The sequence below is a fragment of the Mustela nivalis genome (assembly GCF_964662115.1).
Source record: "Mustela nivalis genome assembly, chromosome: 13".
In the NCBI taxonomy this organism is placed as follows: Eukaryota; Metazoa; Chordata; class Mammalia; order Carnivora; family Mustelidae; genus Mustela; species Mustela nivalis.
The window spans coordinates 81,429,757-81,449,287 of NC_139032.1; the positions used below are offsets into that span (position 1 = coordinate 81,429,757).

The 19,531-nt window shown below is 38.4% G+C and overlaps 2 protein-coding genes and 1 long non-coding RNA gene across 3 annotated transcripts in view; 2 read left to right on the top strand and 1 right to left on the bottom strand.

Annotated features, from left to right (window-relative positions):
• LOC309846545 overlaps nucleotides 1–19,531 on the top strand; it is a 762,900-nt gene that overhangs the window by 417,717 nt on the left and 325,652 nt on the right. The window lies entirely within an intron of this gene.
• LOC309846892 (olfactory receptor 1J21-like) lies at nucleotides 7,765–8,768 on the top strand (the record flags this gene model as incomplete). The annotated part of the gene is given in 2 exon segments (XM_082696522.1): nucleotides 7,765–7,806; nucleotides 7,809–8,768. Coding segments are annotated over 2 exon segments (1,002 nt in total).
• Nucleotides 15,353–16,294, bottom strand: LOC309846897 (olfactory receptor 1J1-like; the record flags this gene model as incomplete). The annotated part of the gene is made up of 1 exon (XM_082696526.1): nucleotides 15,353–16,294. One exon carries the CDS (start codon nucleotides 16,292–16,294, stop codon nucleotides 15,353–15,355), a length of 942 nt encoding a protein of 313 aa, XP_082552652.1.

Consider the following 19,531-nt stretch of genomic DNA (forward strand, 5'->3'; position numbering starts at 1 on the left):
GAACCAGGAAGAAATAGAAAGCCTGAACAGACCCATAACCAGTAAGGAGATTGAAACAGTCATTAAAAATCTCCAAACAAACAAAAGCCCAGGGCCAGACGGCTTCCCGGGGGAATTCTACCAAACATTTAAAGAAGAACTAATTCCTATTCTCCTGAAACTGTTCCAAAAAATAGAAATGGAAGGAAAACTTCCAAACTCATTTTATGAGGCCAGCATCACCTTGATCCCAAAACCAGACAAGGATCCCACCAAAAAAGAGAGCTATAGACCGATATCCTTGATGAACACAGATGCGAAAATACTCAACAAAATACTAGACAATAGGATTCAACAGTACATTAAAAGGATTATTCACCACGACCAAGTGGGATTTATTCCAGGGCTGCAAGGTTGGTTCAACATCCGCAAATCAGTCAATGTGATACAACACATCAATAAAAGAAAGAACAAGAACCATATGATACTCTCAATAGATGCTGAAAAAGCATTTGACAAAGTACAGCATCCCTTCCTGATCAAAACTCTTCAAAGTGTAGGGATAGAGGGCACATACCTCAATATCATCAAAGCCATCTATGAAAAACCCACCGCAAATATCATTCTCAATGGAGAAAAACTGAAAGCTTTTCCGCTAAGGTCAGGAACACGGCAGGGATGTCCATTATCACCACTGCTATTCAACATAGTACTAGAGGTCCTAGCCTCAGCGATCAGACAACAAAAGGAAATTAAAGGCATCCAAATCGGCAAAGAAGAAGTCAAATTATCACTCTTCGCAGATGATATGATACTATATGTGGAAAACCCAAAAGACTCCACTCCAAAACTTATACAGGAATTCAGTAAAGTGTCAGGATATAAAATCAATGCACAGAAATCAGTTGCATTTCTCTACACCAACAGCAAGACAGAAGAAAGAGATATTAAGGAGTCAATCCCATTTACAATTGCATCCAAAACCATAAGATACCTAGGAATAAACCTAACCAAAGAGACACAGAATCTATACTCAGAAAACTATAAAGTACTCATGAAAGAAATTGAGGAAGACACAAAGAAATGGAAAAATGTTCCATGCTCCTGGATTGGAAGAATAAATATTGTGAAAATGTCTATGCTACCTAAAGCAATCTACACATTTAATGCAATTCCTATCAAAGTACCATCCATCTTTTTCAAAGAAATGGAACAAATAATGCTAAAATTTATATGGAACCAGAAAAGACCTCAAATAGCCAAAGGGATATTGAAAAAGAAAGCCAACGTTGGTGGCATCACAATTCCGGACTTCAAGCTCTATTACAAAGCTGTCATCATCAAGACAGCATGGTACTGGCACAAAAACAGACACATAGATCAATGGAACAGAATAGAGAGCCCAGAAATAGACCCTCAAATCTATGGTCAACTCATCTTCGACAAAGCAGGAAAGAATGTCCAATGGAAAAAAGACAGCCTCTTCAATAAATGGTGCTGGGAAAATTGGACAGCCACATGCAGAAAAATGAAATTGGACCATTTCCTTACACCACACACAAAAATAGACTCAAAATGGATGAAGGACCTCAATGTGCGAAAGGAATCCATCAAAATCCTTGAGGAGAACACGGGCAGCAACCTCTTCGACCTCTGCCGCAGCAACATCTTCCTAGGAACAACGCAAAAGGCAAGGGAAGCAAGGGAAAAAAATGAACTATTGGGATTTTATCAAGATCAAAAGCTTTTGCACAGCAAAGGAAACAGTTAACAAAATCAAAAGACAACTGACAGAATGGGAGAAGATATTTGCAAACGACATATCAGATAAAGGACTAGTGTCCAGAATCTATAAAGAACTTAGCAAACTCAACACCCAAAGAACAAATAATCCAATCAAGAAATGGGCAGAGGACATGAACAGACATTTCTGCAAAGAAGACATCCAGATGGCGAACAGACACATGAAAAAGTGCTCCATATCACTCGGCATCAGGGAAATACAAATCAAAACCACAATGAGATATCACCTCACACCAGTCCGAGTGGCTAAAATCAACAAGTCAGGAAATGACAGATGCTGGCGAGGATGTTGGTGGGAATGCAAGCTGGTGCAGCCACTCTGGAAAACAGCATGGAGGTTCCTCAAAATGTTGAAAATAGAACTGCCCTATGACCCAGCAATTGCACTATTGGGTATTTACCCTAAAGATACAAACGTAATGATCCAAAGGGGCACATGCACCCGAATGTTTATAGCAGCAATGTCCACAATAGCCAAACTATGGAAAGAACCTAGATGTCCATCAACAGATGAATGGATCAAGAAGATGTGGTATATATACACAATGGAATACTATGCAGCCATCAAAAGAAATGAAATCTTGCCATTTGCAACAACATGGATGGAACTAGAGCGTATCATGCTTAGCGAAATAAGTCAAGCAGAGAAAGACAACTATCATATGATCTCCCTGATATGAGGAAGTGGTGATGCAACATGGAGGCTTAAGTGGGTAGGAGAAGAATAAATGAAACAAGATGGGATTGGGAGGGAGACAAACCATAAGTGACTCTTAATCTCACAAAACAAACTGAGGGTTGCTGGGGGGAGGGGGTTTGGGAGAAGGGGGTGGGATTATGGACATTGGGGAGGGTATGTGCTTTGGTGAGTGCTGTGAAGTGTGTAAACCTGGTGATTCACAGACCTGTACCCCTGGGGATAAAAATATATGTTTATAAAAAATAAAAAGTTAAAAAAAAAAAAAAGAAGAAGAAGAATAAATGAAACAAGATGGGATTGGGAGGGAGACAAACCATAAGTGACTCTTAATCTCACAAAACAAACTGAGGGTTGCTGGGGGGAGGGGGTTTGGGAGAAGTGGGTGGGATTATGGACATTGGGGAGGGTATGTGATTTGGTGAGTGCTGTGAAGTGTGTAAACCTGGTGATTCACAGACCTGTACCCCTGGGGATAAAAATATATGTTTATAAAAAATTAAAAATTAAAAAAAAAAGTAATGACAATAAAAAAAAAGACATCTATACTCTAGGCAGCACTTTTAATGCCATTCTGATCAAAATTCCACCAGTATTTTAATCTATACTTTTAATGACATTCTGATCAAAATTCCACCAGTATTCTTCAAAGATCTGGAGCAAATAATACAGAAATTTGTATGGAATCAGAAGAGACCCCGAATCGCTAAGGAAATGTTGAAAAACAAAAATAAAACGGGGGCATCACGTTACCTGATTTTAAGCTTTATTACAAAGCTGTGTTCACCAAGACAGCATGGTACTGGCATAAAAACAGACACATAGACCAGTGGAACAGAGTAGAGAACCCAGATATGGACCCTCAACTCTATGGTCAATTAATCTTCGACAAAACAGGAAAAAATATACAGTGGAAAAAAGACAGTCTCTTCAATAAATGGTGCTGGGAAAAGTGGACAGCTATATGTAGAAGAATGAAGCAGAATCATTGATTTTATTTTTAACTCCATGCACATAAGGAAACAAGGAGGTGCCCATGCAATATTATCAACCATGATCTATAGGACCTAGAAACCATTCTGAAGTCTAATAAGACTTCTTCATTCAAATAGCTATCCCAAGTACAGATTGATTTTTAATGCAAAACAGAACAAATAATAACACTTAAAATTACTCACATATCTTCACCTCAGATAACAAGCATATGATATTCATTTTCTTTTTTTTTTTAGTTTATTTTTTATTTTCAGCATAACAGTATTCATTATTTTTGCACCACTCCCAGTGCTCCATGCAATCCGTGCCCTCTATAATACTCACCACCTGGTTCCCTGACCTCCCACCCCCCGCCCCTTCAAAACCCTCAGATTGTTTTTCAGAGTCCATAGTCTCTCATGGTTCACCTCCTATCTGGCTTCAAATAAGCGGGGTTAGAGATGTGTGAAATACAATTGGAATCAGTTTTGTAAGAGAGTTAATGGAAACCATTTCTTGAATGATTTATTCTATGATACTATAAGAAACTTGCACCAAGAGAAGGCTGACTCCACAGCTTTTGGTCACATCAAGATTTATAGAAACTGCATTCCATTCCTCAGGGTCCAGTTTTGGCAATAGGATACAAAGTCCCTTGATCTTTTGTTCCGAGAGTGAAAGTATTAGTGTTTCCAGTGTTCTTAGAATAACATGGAAATCAGAAACAAGAGACTTTGATTAATACACTCAAGCACCAGTTTGGCTTGTTATGGACTTGGAATTACATTTTTCCCAAGATAACCGGAGAAGGCAAAAAGCTTTGTGAGTCACCAAGTTCCTAGTAGCTGCTTTGTGTTTATTATCATCATTCCTCCAATGTGAACTCTCCTATTCCCTGCTAGCAACAGTTCTTCCCTCCTGGGAATCAAAGGAAATGTAGCAATTATATCCTGTTTGTCTCTAACTTGGAGCTGGGAGTGGGGAGTTACCCCCTCCCATACTCCCTGGGTCCTCTCTGTGATTTGTAAAGCTATAACCCATTCCCATTGCTCAGGGATTGTGAACAAGTGTATATCACTATATATATTTGATTTGGTTTTGAACTGATAATTCTTCTCCACATTGCAATGCATCTTTGAGACCCTCAGAGACTCCACCTGCTTCATTGTATTCGGTGTCTTATGAGAGAAAAGAAAGAACCTTCCCAGACCTTCTGACTGAAGGTATATGTGCTCACCAATTAAGGGGCAATGTCAGAGCAGGAGTATAATTTATATTCAGCTGCACAATTGCGTGTGTGTGTGTTTGTGTTCAGTGTGTGCTACTGATCCCCAACATGGCCCTACCCCCTCACACCAGAGTGTAACAGACAGCCCATGTATAATAATTTATCTCTGATGATCCTCTACCCAATTTTGAGAGGATAGTGAAATACATACCTCCTCCTGCTTATACTTTATTTCCCCATTAAGTCTTACTGGTTTTTCCTCCAAATTTTATCCCAATTAACTTCATCTCCTCTGCCATGATTCAGGTGTAAGTAGGTGTTATTTTGTACCTGAACTATGCCAATAGCCTCCTGTTAAATTTTTGCTGACAATACTGCCTTGCCATAATCTGTTCTCTATGTAATAGCCAGCATACTATTTTAAATTTTTCTTTCACTTCCTTACTTTAACTTTTCCATGGGTGTTCTGTTGCTCTGAGGAAAGAATCAAAACTTTCCATTATACAGAAAAGGACTTATATAATCTGGTTCCTAGATAATTCTCCTACCTCTTAATTTTCCCATGCTGACCATGCTCCTGAATTTTCTCTGTTCCTCAAATACCATAGCCCTGTCCTCTCCAAATATTTAAAGATTGTTTATTTATTTATTTGCCAAATATTTAAACAGAATGTCCATTTTGGTAATGTCCCCATGGCAAGCTCTTATAATTCAGGGATCCCTTCAAAGAACCCATGAAAACAGGCTTCCTCGCCAATTTAGCCTCTTGTAACTCAATGGCATCTATCAAAATGGTGAAAAAATTAATGATGTACTATAGTTGGCTAACTGAACAAAATAATTAAAAAATGGTGAAAAATATATGTCCTCCAAATCCATTTCTGTTTTAGATATGTATGTGAAATGTGAAAATAATGTGAAAAATGACATATGAACAATGTTATTATTAAAACATTGATGGAAATAGAAAAATGTTAGAAACAACCAAAATGCCCAGCAGACAACAAGTTAGCACTTTCATTGTGATAAACTGATTTATTATTAACATGGTAATTACTATACTGAATGTGTGCTTCATCTCAGGTAACATATTAAATTAACAGGACTTTTAATGTAGTGGACTGAAGAATGTAGAAATTTTTGAGATAATTTCAGTCACACTGGGAGAATTGGTACATAATGTAAACTTAAGTTAAGCCCTAGGATGAATGTGGGTCCTATATTGAGACACTTTCTTAGCTCTCAGAAAAAAAGAACTTTAAATTGAATAAGTCTTTATGTAGTATGTGAGTTCTATTTTAGTAGACAAACCATTATTTTCCCTTCCCCTTTCATTTTGTGAATGTTCACACGGGCAGGTCTAAGATTGGCCTGAAGAAATAAGAGGGAGAAATGACAGTGTTAGCAAAGGGTAAGAAGTGCTAGAACACTTGTCATGCTAGAACATGACAAGAAAAAATTGGTAAGAATCACTGGCCTAAAACCTAGGTTAGGAACTGTGAAAAAGAAGGTTATTTGGTAACCTCTGTTGGACAAACACTTACAAAAACCTCTGTTGGACAAACACTTACAAAAAGTTTATTCTTTGGCAGATCCAGGATATGATTGGAAAAGCCAAAGTATTTCCTGGCATTCTGAGAACTGGCATAAAAGCGATCTGGTTAGAACTCAGGGAATAGGTGAGACTTTGGAAGAGAAATGGACTCCTAACCCTTCACATTGCATGAAAAAAAATTTTTTTTGTTAATTTTTTTTATTACGTTCAGTTAGCCACTGTATATATCATTCATTTTTGATTTAGTGTTTCATGATTTATTAGTTAGGTGTAACACCCAGTGCATATCACAACACGAACCCTCCTTAATACCCATCACCCTTTTACCCCCTCCCCTCATGCCTCTCTTTACGAGACCCTCAGTTCATTTCCCATACATAGCCTCTCATGGTTCATCTCACTCTCTGATTTCTCCCCCTTTAGATTTCCCTCCCTTCCCTTATGGTCTTCTGTGTTATTGCTTATGTTCCACATACAAGTAAAACCATATGATAATTGTCTTTCTCTGCTTTATTTATTTCAATTAGTCTAATCCCATCCAGTTCCATCCATGTCGATGCAAATAGTGGGTATTCACCCATTCTGATGGCTGAGTAATATTCCATTGTGTAAGTGGACCACATCTTCTTTACCCATTCATCTGCTGAAAGCTCCTTCCACAGTTTGGCTATTGTGGACATTGCTGCATGAACATTTCTTTAGCAAAAGAGATGGTAGACAGAAAATGTTGAGGAACAAGAAGGAATATTTTTTTAAAGAATGGACTAATGGCTATATTATAAGATATGTCATAGATCTTCTATGTTATTGACAAAGATTCTTGTCCTTAATGTCCTTGCCTTGAAGAGGTTATGTTTCCACCAAGCCTCCAGATCTTGGTATCAGGAGATCCAGAGCAGCCCATAGGGTTGTCTTGTCTTGATCCAATCCATGGAGATAAAATATTAGCCAAAGCACATATGAGAGGCATGAGGATGGTTAAGAAAGGCCAAGAGACCAGTAGGAGAGCCTCTACTTGCCTTTCCAATAACTGGCTACTGACCTAGACTTGCACCCTAATTTCTTTTTTTTTTTTAATTTAATTTCTTTTCAGTGTAACAGAATTCATTGTTTATGCACCACACCCAGTGCTCCATGCAATACATGCCTTCCCTAATACCCACCACCAGGCTCCCCCAAACTCCTACCCACCATCCCTTCAAAACCCTCAGATTGTTTTTCAGAGTCCATAGTCTCTCGTGGTTCACCTCCCCTTCCAATTTCCCTCAACTCCCTTCACCCTAATTTCTTAATCTCAAATTTCTATCATGAACTGGAATCCTCAAGTTTGAGCCTGATCTGGTCCGATTACCATTTGGATGTTGAAGTTTCCTCCAAAAGAAACTGTGTTGGTTTCTTGGTGGACATATAATAGCCTGAAGTCAGACCATCACTAGCCCATTAGTGAGGCGAAAAGCAGGAACTATTCAGGTTAAAATTCATTTACTGGTTAATTCAAAACCATATTTCCATAATGTGACAATCACAATGATTTCTTATTCTTTCACATATACATCTCCCCACCTCCATTTCCAGCAAAAGAGAAAAGCATGAAGATGGATAATCAGAGCAGTGTGTCTGAGTTTCTCCTCCTGGGGCTCCCCATCCAGCCAGAGCAGCAGGGCATATACTACACTCTTTTCCTGATCATATACATGACCACGGTGCTGGGGAACCTGCTCATCATCCTGCTCATCAGGCTGGACCCTCGCCTCCACACTCCCATGTACTTCTTCCTCAGCCACTTGGCCTTCACCGACATCTCTTTCTCATCAGTCACAGCTCCAAAGATGCTCATAAACATGCAGACACAGACTCAATCCATCTCATATGGTGGATGCATTTCCCAGGTGTATTTCTTCTTATTTTGGGGGGATCTTGACAGCTTCCTTCTCACATCAATGGCCTATGACAGGTACGTGGCCATCTGTCACCCCCTCCTCTATACCGCCATCATGAGTCAGAGCCTGTGTTTCCGGCTAGTAATTGTGTCCTGGGTCCTATCTTGTGCTAGTGCCCTTTTGCATACCCTCCTCCTGGCTCGTCTCTCTTTCTGTGGAGACAACACTCTCCCCCACTTCTTCTGTGACCTTTCTGCCTTGCTTAAGCTCTCCAGCTCAGATACCACAGTCAATGATCTGGTTATCATCACTGTAGGGGGAGTGGTCATTACCCTGCCATTCATATGCATCCTGGTCTCTTATGGCCGCATTGGGGCCACTATCCTGAGGGTTCCCTCAACCAAAGGAATCTGCAAAGCTTTGTCTACTTGTGGCTCTCACCTCTCTGTTGTGTCTCTGTACTATGGGGCAATTATTGGACTGTACTTCTTCCCCTCATCCAAAAACTCCAATGACAAGGATGTCATTGTGGCCGTATTGTACACTCTGGTCACCCCCATGCTAAATCCCTTTATCTACAGTCTGAGGAATCGGGATATGAAAGGAGCTCTGGGACACCTACTCAGAAGAGGAATATTTTCACCATATTGAACACTGTTTTCCGTACTAATTAGATACAAGACCTGTTCCATTCTGCACATGCAATGTGAGCATCGTTTCCTCTTTGAATAGCTCCTTTTTAATAAATTTGATGTGGTGTTCTTCAGTCTCTGTTTTAGCTTGGGCTTAGGTTTCTTCTCTATTTAGTTTCCTTGTTAGTTTTAGAGTCATAAGGAAAAAACATAACTGTACGATCACCTTTTCTTGAAGGAAGAACATCAGGAAGAACCTAGACCTGAAGTGAACTTAGGCAGCACTTCAGTCTAGTTTAATCCAAATATATCTGATTTAAAAAAAAACACAACTATAATTCTAGGAACACTATTATTAAATTGTTTCTTTTGTCTTAAAAAATAAAATATTTATTAATTCTAAAAAAAGCACATCCCTGTCCCACGTTCATAAATAGAGTGTCCTATTTTTCATCTGAAATTCTCATTTTGCTTTCAGTCCTTGAGAAACTACCTCTACTCAAGGCAGATATAACTAAGAAATTTCACTGCTATAAATTGATAACTGTGGCAAATATTTCCATATTCATTATTTAATTTAATCCTAGTAATCGATACAAAGGAGGAAATTCATATTAAGAGACGCTTAGTAGGTAGCCCAGTGACACAAACTAGGAATGTTTAGTAGAGGTGGTACTTACAATGCTGTATGTATGAGGTCAAATCTCGAGTTCTTTAAATCACTTGAATATTTTTCAATCTGGAATAGTATTTTTACCCATTTTACTGAAAATTTTATTTAAACTTTAAAAAATATTGAAGTAGCATACATAAAAGCATATATGGCATACATATGTCTTAAATTTATGTGTATATGTACACGATATGTTGTACATGTGAATATGTGTGTATGTGTTTTACACATGTGACATACATAATCACATTTTAGAGAATAATATTAAAAGAAATATTCATTTAACAATCTCTAGGCTTAAGTAGTAGAAAACTAACAATATTGATGAACCCTTGGTACTTAGAGATTTCTTAATTTTTGTGACTCTGGTGAGTAGAAAATGACATCTCATTGTGGTTTTACTTCCAGGTTCTCTATTTATGAGGTAGAGCATCTTAACCTACTTGTTGGACATTTGTGACAGAGATGGCTGGCTATCCACCAAAAATTCATGACCTTCTTCTTAAGTGTGAAGTTTTCAGTGGGAGAGAGCTGCCACATTTCCTAGTAATCTAAGTGTTGCTATGTGGCACATTCTCCCCAGAAGAAGAAAATGTCTATACTTTCCTGGCCAAAATTTTAGAGAAATGTCTGTACTTTCTCCTCTATTGTCTGAGAAAAAAATAATTGCTTCCCTGATAGATAATTGAACCTGATTCTCAAATTACTGCATAGTGAAATGTCATCAACCCTTTAGAAGACCCGCATTGGACCATTAGAGCAGCCATCATTATCCTTATTGGTACAACATTTCTTTTATGAAATACATAATTATGTATTTTCCCTGCTTTTCTATTTGATTTTTTCTCTTCTATTTATTGCATTGTCTGGAATAATCTGGAAATTAACCCTTTTTCAGTTGTATATGTTGCAAATGTCTTCCATTATTGGAAGCTTGTTAGCTTTTTAAATGACCTATCAATGTCTTAATTTTAATGTGATTAAAGTCATTAATGCCTTATTTTATGATTTATGTCCTTGACTTTAAGTGTTTCCTGGAGAAAATCACCTTGAAAATGGCAATCAATCTGTTTTATAGACAATGAGAAAGGGATTTGGCATCAGGAAAAGTTCAGAGGCTATGGAATGGTAGATTCAGATTTCTTGTCAAAGGGAACATCTTGAATTTACATAAATAGTAAGAATACCCCAGTGTACAAATCCCCTCTAGAACCATTTACTGCAGATAATTCAGTGTTAGGTGGGTTGACCCTTACTCTTGTTCAAAGGATAGATAGAGCTGTTTAACAAAATAAACTACAAGACTGATAATGGTTCTATAGTATCGGTGTCAGAGTAAAAGTCCTTCAAACTCAAATAGATTATCATCATTACACACACACAACTTTATGACTGACAGCTAATATGTAAGGCATTGTTCAAAGTATGAGGGAGGTTTGTGACCTTGGGGGGGGGGGAAGCCGTTGAGTTTCTAGAGGGAAACCCATACCCTTGACCTAATTAATTTAATACACAATTAATATTGTGTAAAAAGAAGCTGAGCTAAATGTCATCAGAACAGAAAAGCAGAATATCTATAGTATCTTCTTTGATAACAGTTCAGCAGGATCCAGTTTTACAGCACTTTGGAGATTTCTATCCCCCATTGGGGCTTTATACTGGCACTGGCTAGTAAATCATGTGATTTTGGGGTGGTTTAAATGAAATATGTCTGGATTTAAAAAAAAAAAAAAAAAGAACTTCCCTGTCTTAGAGACTCCCAGATTGCCTTCCCCCACATCCTCTGGGATATAACTAAAGTATATTTCTTCCTGGGATTGCTTCTCCCCAGAGTCCCTGGTTTTGTGGTGGTTCATTCCCCATAGATATCTTATTCTCTCTCTGAGTTCCCTAGACTTCCTCATGGTCTTATTGGGGAGAAGTAAACATGGCTTCCCACCAGGTCTCTTTCTGACATAACCCACCTATAATCCATAGGAAACTATTTTTTTTTAACTGAAATGTTGTTAACACATTATGTTACATTAGTTTTAGGTGTACAGCATAGTGATTCCACACATAGGAAACATTTTTGCTTTTATTGCCCCACCATGAAAAGCAGTGAAGGAATTTCTCAAACATAGTTCTATTCCCTAATTCCAATTCCCCCTCTCCCCGCCCTCCCCATGCCATCTTTCCTATTGTTTTTGCTCTCATCAAAGTAAAAGATACATATCAAATTCTCTAAATGGTTTTTTGAAGTTTCTCCCACTAAGCTTGAAGTGAGGAAGAAAGCATCTCCTTGTCCATTGAGAGGATTTGGGGTTCACTGTGCAGCTTTCTCAAAAAAACTCCCCCACTACTTTATGAGAACCTCTCATATTTAGCTCTTAGCATTTTTTTAGACCCATGTCTATGTTGAGAGGCTCATGAGTTATGAAATTGAGCATTGGGCATTTCCTATAAACATCTACATTTTAAATCTTACAACTCACTTTGGTATCTTGTGTCTATCAAATCTTGGTACCTAAGTTGAAACTGCCAGTTTAATATCCTGAGCATGCTGTTCCTTCTTCCTGTGATCACCAGGACAAGATAGAACTTCATGTGTGTGATTAATTCTGATTTGTTAAGTTTAAGATAAAGCAACATCTTCTCTGGGAAGTCTTTCATGTACTCTGCCACTAGACCGAGCTAATTATTCCTCTCCTGGACACAGTGTTTCATATAAACAATTATAGTTTGTGCCATGCTCAATCACTCTGGAGTCAGACAGCTAAGATTCAAATCTTCCTTCACTAACTTTGATGTTAAGACTGTTTTTTAAGCATGAGTTTTGCCAAAATATTTTTTTGAGCATGAGTTTTCTCAAAATATCTCTTAGGGTTGTTGTCAGAATTAAATTAGGTGATTTTTTAAAAATTTTATTATTTTTAATTTTTTATTTATTTTAATTTTTATTTATTTTTAAAATTTCTTTTCAGTGTTCCAGAATTCATTGTTTATACACCACACTCAGTGCTCCGTGCAATACATGCTCTCCATAATAGCTACCACCAGGTTCACCCAACCTCCCACTCCCTGCCCCTCCAAAACCCTCAGATTGTTTTTCAGAGTCCACAGTCTCTCATGGTTCATCTCCCCCTCCAATTTCCCTCAACTCCTTCTCCTCTTCATCTCCCCATCTCCTCTGTGTTATTCCTTATGCTCCACAAGTAAGTGAAACCATATGATAATTGACTCTATTTTAATGTATCTTAGGCTCTTAGACCAGTACCTGAGACAACTGAGGTGGCATTTATTTTGTTGCTGAATATCTGTGTGTGTTTGGGAAGAAAGGACATGTAGGTTGTATTCCTGAAGAACAAGAAAGTAGTGTGTTAATTATTATGTAAGGAAAGTAAGTTTTACTATGTTCTTCTTGGAAGTTCTAGAAGGGCTCAAAGTCCCTGATGTCTGAGTGAAGGAGACTTATCACCAAAATGTTAAATTCCTTAGTTATATGCAACTAATGAATTGTTGAACACTACAACAAAAACATGATGTACATGAAATAAGTCAAGCAGAGAGAGTCAATTATTATATGGTTTCACTTTTTGTGGAGCATAACAAATAGCATGGTAGACATGGGGAGTTAGGAGAAGGGAGCTGGGGGAAATTGGAAGGGGAGGTGAACCATGAGAGACTATGGACTCTGAAAAACAATATGAGGGGTTTTAAGTGGTGGGGGGGTGGGAGGTTGGGGGAACCAGGTGGTGGGTATTAGAGAGGGCACAGATTACATGAAGCACTGGGTGTGGTACAAAAACAATGAATACTGTTATGCTGAAAATAAATAAAAAATAAATTAAACCAGTATTCTTCAAAGAGCTGGAGCAAATAATCCCGAAATTTGTATGGAATCAGAAGAGACCCCGAATCGCTAAGGAAATGTTGGAAAACAAAAATAAAACTGGGGGCATCACGTTACCTGATTTTAAGCTTTATTACAAAGCTGTGGTCATCAAGACAGCATGGTACTGGCATAAAAACAGACACATAGACCAGTGGAACAGAGTAGAGAGCCCAGATATGGACCCTCAACTCTATGGTCAATTAATCTTCAACAAAACAGGAAAAAATATACAGTGGAAAAAAAACAGTCTCCTCAATAAATGGTGCTGGGAAAACTGGACAGCTATATGTAAAAGAATGAAACTCAACCATTCTCTTACACCATACACAAAGATAAACTCAAAATGGATAAAAGACCTCAATGTGAGACAGGAATCCATCAGAATCCTAAAGGAGAACATAGGCAGTAATCTCTTCGATATTAGCCACAGCAACTTCTTTCAAGAAATGTCTCCAAAGGCAAAGGAAACAAAAGTGAAAATAAACTTTTGGGACTTCATCAAAATCAAAATCTTCTGCACAGCCAAGGAAACAGTCGAGAAAACAAAGAGGCAACCCACGGAATGGGAGAAGATATTTGCAAGTGACAGTACAGACAAAAGGTTGATATCCAAGATCTATAATGAACTCCTCAAACTCAACACACATGAAACAGGCAAACATATCAAAAAATGGGCAGAAGATGTGAACAAACACTTCTCCAATGAAGACATACAAATGGCTATCAGACACATGAAAAAATATTCATCATCACTAGCCCTCAGGGAGATTCAAATTAAAACCACATTGAGATATCACCTTACAACAGTTAGAATGCCCCAAATTAACAAGACAGGAAACAACATGTGTTGGAAGGGATGTGGAGAAAGGGGAATCCTCTTATACTGTTGGTGGGAATGCAGGTTGGTGCAGCCTCTTTGGAGAACAGTGTGGAGATTCCTCAAGAAATTAAAAATAGAATTTCCCTATGACCCTGCAATTGCACTCCTGGGTATTTACCCCAAAGATACAGATGTAGTGAAAAGAAGGGCCATTTATACCCCAATGTTTATAGCAGCAATGACCACTTTCCAAACTATGGAAAGAACCAAGATGCTCTTCAATGGACAAATGGATAAGGAAGATGTGGGCCATATACACTATGGAGTATTATGCCTCCATCAGAAAGGATGAATACCCAACTTTTGTAGCAACATGGACGGGACTGGAAGAGATTATGCTGAGTGAAATAAGTCAAGCAGAGAGAGTCAATTATCATATGGTTTCACTTATTTGTGGAGCATAACAAATAGCATGGAGGACATGGGGAGTTAGAGAGGAGAAGGGAGTTGGGGGAATTTGGCAGGGGAGGTGAATCATGAGAGACTATGGACTCTTAAAAACAATCTGAAGGGTTTGAAGTGGCAGGGGGGTGGGAGGTTGGGGTGCCAGGTGGTGGGTATTATAGAGGGCATGGATTGCATGAAGCACAGGGTGTGGTGAAAAAATTAATGAATACTGTTATGCTGAAAATAAATAAATTTAATTAAAAAATCAAGTATCTTATAGACCATTTCTTATGATCAATATAATTTAAAAAATTTTTTAAATTTGAATTCATTTTAATTAACATAGAGTGTGTTACAAGTTTCAGAGGTAGAATTTAGAGATTCCAAATATATATGTATGTTTGAAAGACCAAATACATTTTGTAACAAACTGGAAATTTGGCAGAAGGCCAAATTTGGGACTCCAAAGTCCAAGATTGGGACCCCAGAGTTTGTTCTCTGGAAACAGAATAAATTACTTGACATCAATGGCTTCCATTTGATGATACCAGCCAAAGTGATACAGCATCTTCAAAGTATTTTGTGATCCCATCATCCAAGAAAAGAGCAAATTAAGTCCTATAAACCACGTTCCATTTTACTATTCTCCCTAACAGGTGAAAGAATAATGTCTGCGAAGTTTTTCTGAGTGACATTGTGGAAGGAAGACAAGTGAGCTATTTTTACGATAATTTGTATTTACATGTAATTGAGGAAATAAGATCATATGGATGTTTTAAAATAGAAATATCAGTTGAGAGAATATGTTTTCTTACTCAAGAGTTTTCTCAAGGCCCCTTTCATGTCTTTATTTCTCAGGCTATAAATGAAGGGGTTCAACATGGGAGTGACCACTGTGTACATCAATGAAGCAATTATGTTCTTGTCGTTGGTGTTGTTGGATGAGGGAAGAAAATAGAGACCAATAATTGCCCCATAATAGAGAGTCACCACTGAGAGATGTGATCCACAAGTGGACAAGGCTTTGCAGATGCCCTTGGTAGAAGGAACCTTGAGGATGGTGGCCCCAATATGGCCATAAGAAACCATAATGCATAAAAATGGTAGCATAATAGCTGTCAATCCTGCAGTAAAGATTACCAGTTGGTTGAGGGAGGTGTCTGAGCAGGACATTTCGAGCAGGGCAGCAAGGTCACAGAAGAAGTGGGGGATGGTGTGGTCAGCACAGAAGGACAGCCGAGCTAGGAGGAGAGTATGCAAAAGAGCACAAGCACAAGCAATGACCCAGGACCCAGCCACCAGCATGACACAAATGCTCTGACTCATGATGATGGTATAATGCAGAGGGTGACAGATGGCCACATACCTGTCATAGGCCATTGAAGTGATTAGGAAACTGTCTAAATCAGCAAAGAATATAAAAAAATATGTCTGTGAAATGCACCCTGCATAAGGAATGGATTTGTACTTCGTATGCATGTTCATCAGCATCTTTGGGACAGTGACAGATGAGAATGCAATATCAGTGAAAGCCAAGTGGCTGAGGAAGAAGTACATGGGGGTGTGGAGGCGAGAGTCCAGCCTGATGAGCAGGATGATGAGCAGGTTCCCCAGCACTGTGGTCAGGTACATGCCCAGGAACAGGACAAAGAACACTCCCTGCTGCTCTGGCCGGATGGGGAGCCCCAGGAGGAGGAACTCGGACACGTTGCTCTGGTTCTCCAGTCTCATGCTGGTATATCAGCTGAAGGGGACCAGTAGGTAAGTTGAAAGGAAAAGGTGGAATGTTTCTGGATAAAAAAGTGATCACTGTGGAGAGCATAACAGACAGGACTTTTTGATTTAGAAAAGTCTTCATTCATATTTTCTTATATTTGAGGCATATTTTGCCAGATAAATATAGAAAACATGTACATTTAGGATATGTAACCACTTTCTTTCTCAATTGGTGCCAGGCTCTGCAAATGACAATACTAACAGTTAACATTTATTGAATGTGGCCCTCATGCACTGTTCAAATAGCTCATGTACAGTAACTGCTTCTACCATCTTAAGTATATAAATGAGGGAGGTACCTTGTTATTTCCACTTTTCAGATGGGCTGGCAGTCTCAGAGTCACTGAGGTAAGAAAAGGATTGGCTAGAATTGGGACTCCAGAGTTTGTTCTCTGGAAGCAGAATAAATTACTTGACATCAATAATCTCATTGCCCATGGGGCACCTGGGCAGCTCAGCTCAGTTAAACATCTGACTCTTGATTCTGACTCAGATCATGATCTCAGGGTAGTGAGTTGAGCCATAGTCAGTGTGGAGTCTCCTTGAGGTTCTCTCTCTCCTCCACTCCCCCTCTCCCCACTCAAGCTCTCTATTCCCTCTAAAATAAGTAAATAAAATCTTAAAAAAAAAGAAATCTCACTGCCCTTCTTTATTTTGTGTGTAGTGATCTGTTTAATTCTTCATCCTCTGTTTCTTGACACATTCCATGATTATTGATGATTTGTTCGTTGGCTGTAGATCCAGAATCTATCATAGACAATTAATGAATACACAATATAAATTTGTTTTTCTACCAAAAGGTGTCACATTCAGTTAAATTCAACATGGCAGCCTCTTAAGAAACTTACCTCAGGCCTGTTCAAGACCTAGGTTTTACCCTAATAATCCTGAGTCCCAAGCATGGTGTAATATTCAAAGAACTGTGATCTAAAAGCCAAATGTAGTTTTTAAAAGGAATTCTAATCTTTCCAGTGTGTCTAAAGCAGTCTACAAGGGATATATTTCCTAACCCAAATCAATATCAAAATATCTATGTTCTTTTTTTTTAAAGAGAAGGCAGGCATTCATTATAACATATCAAAGCTTATTGTAAAGGCATATTGAGTACAACAAAAAATGTATTTTTGCAAAGATAAACTAATAAAACAGTAGAGGAAAATAGAGAACCTAGAAACAGATGTGTTTATGATGAGGACTTAGTCTCACCATCGCTTTGTCAACTGGATTTAGAAGGCACCCATGTACCATCAGTCCTGGTTCCCTTATCCACCAACAAGTGAAAGGAATTGTGTAATCATGAACCATTTTAATTTAGTAGGTGAAAATTCATGTTGAGAGATAAATATCAATGGCAAAGGGAGCCAGCTCACTCCCTGTAATGACTGGAACCAGATATCAAATCAGAATATTTATGAATGATTTTCTATTAGGTCTCCCGGAAATAGGTGAAAGGTTGTTTGCCACTTAGTCCTAGAGGCAAAAGCCTCTAGGCTTTCTGCACGGATTCCAGTACTTTGGACCCAACATTGACCCCAATGTCTTCATGGATTGTGGAAAATGAATGACAGAACACTCCCTCTAACTTATTTGAGATTCTTCTAATTTTCTGGGTCAGTTTTCTTGGGGGGACACACAGAACGATACCTTTGTAGTATGATTTCCAGAACAATATCGAATCTTCCATATCTCCTCCCCAAATACCACACTCAATAGACTGTTGGTACTTGAAATTCATTCAGCAAGAGAAAAAAGGTTTTAAGTTCCCAACTAAAGTAAATATTCCTGGATGAGGATTTCCTATGGCCAATTCCTTCACTGATGGGATGATTGGGGGTCATTTATAATATTTGGGGACCAGGTTTGGATGGTAGAACAAGAGCACTGACCTCCTCAGACAAACTGAGGAAAGGAGAGGATTGGGGATTACACACAGAATGAAAGTAGAAATTGAAGATAAAGAACAAATTCACCATTTTTGCAACTGGGCTACTCTAAGGCTAAAAGTAGTCAAAGTAGTCACACTGTTAATGAGATCTGACTTAACACCTAATTTGTGCCAGGTGCTTTTCAAGTACTGTTCATTTCCTTCCCCAGCTATTCTTTTTAAAAGATTTTATTTATTTGAGAAAGAGAGAGACAGACAGCAAGAGAGGGAATACAAACAGGGGGAGTGGGAGAGGGAGCAGGAGAAGCAGGCTTCCCGCTGAGCAGGGAGCCCAATGTGGGGCTTGATCCCAGCACCCTGGGATCATGACCTGAGCCAAAGGCAGGTGCTTAACAACTGAGCCACCAAGATGCCCTTTCTTCCCCAACCTTTTGACATAGACATCCAGATCCTCATTTAAGAGAGAAGAATGCTGGAACTCAGTGATGAAACTTGCCCATTGTTAGATAGCACTAGTATCTGATATATTTGGGATTTGATCCAAGGTCTATCTGTCCTCAAAGACTATTTTGATTCCACTATATTACATGACTTATTAATGATACCCTCAAGTAAGATAGAACTTGTTGCATGAGAGCACTCAAGAAATTTAGGAAGTATACTATGTGTAGGCTAATCAAATTTAAATTAGAAAAAATAAAAGAATTTTAGGAAGTAAATCAGGAAGTCAAGATATGCCTAGATGGTAATATTAATAATCATGATAACAGTAACATTATCATAATAATCATTCATTAATCACATATTTATCATGTGAGTAATATAGGTTAGCTGCTGTGACATGTATTTTATAGTATCTCAACCTAACAGAACAACAAAAAAGTCATTTTTTTCATTTAACCTGTTGGAAACTAGGGCTTGGAGAGTATGAGTAATTTGCCTAAAATCATTCAGCAAGAAAATTAAGGACAAGTCATTCAATCCAGATATCCATGATTTCAAATCCATGTTCCTAACTATCATCCTATATTGTCTCTAGGAGAGCATGGTTTGATGGAGAAGAGACCTCTGGGTATATGCTCCTCATTAAGGAGAAGAAGAAGGGACCTGTAATTTCCCCCAAGCCTTTGGGTGGATGTATGGCCTCAGTCCTTATTCAGATGATCAAAAATAAATAGAGAGACTAGGACACAAGCTACAGGATCTACAAAGATAGCTGCTCATAGAGTGAAATTTTCAGAGCTCCAGGACAAAAGCAGGTCAGATATTGGTCAATATTTTTTGATAGACTACCTAATTTCTATCAA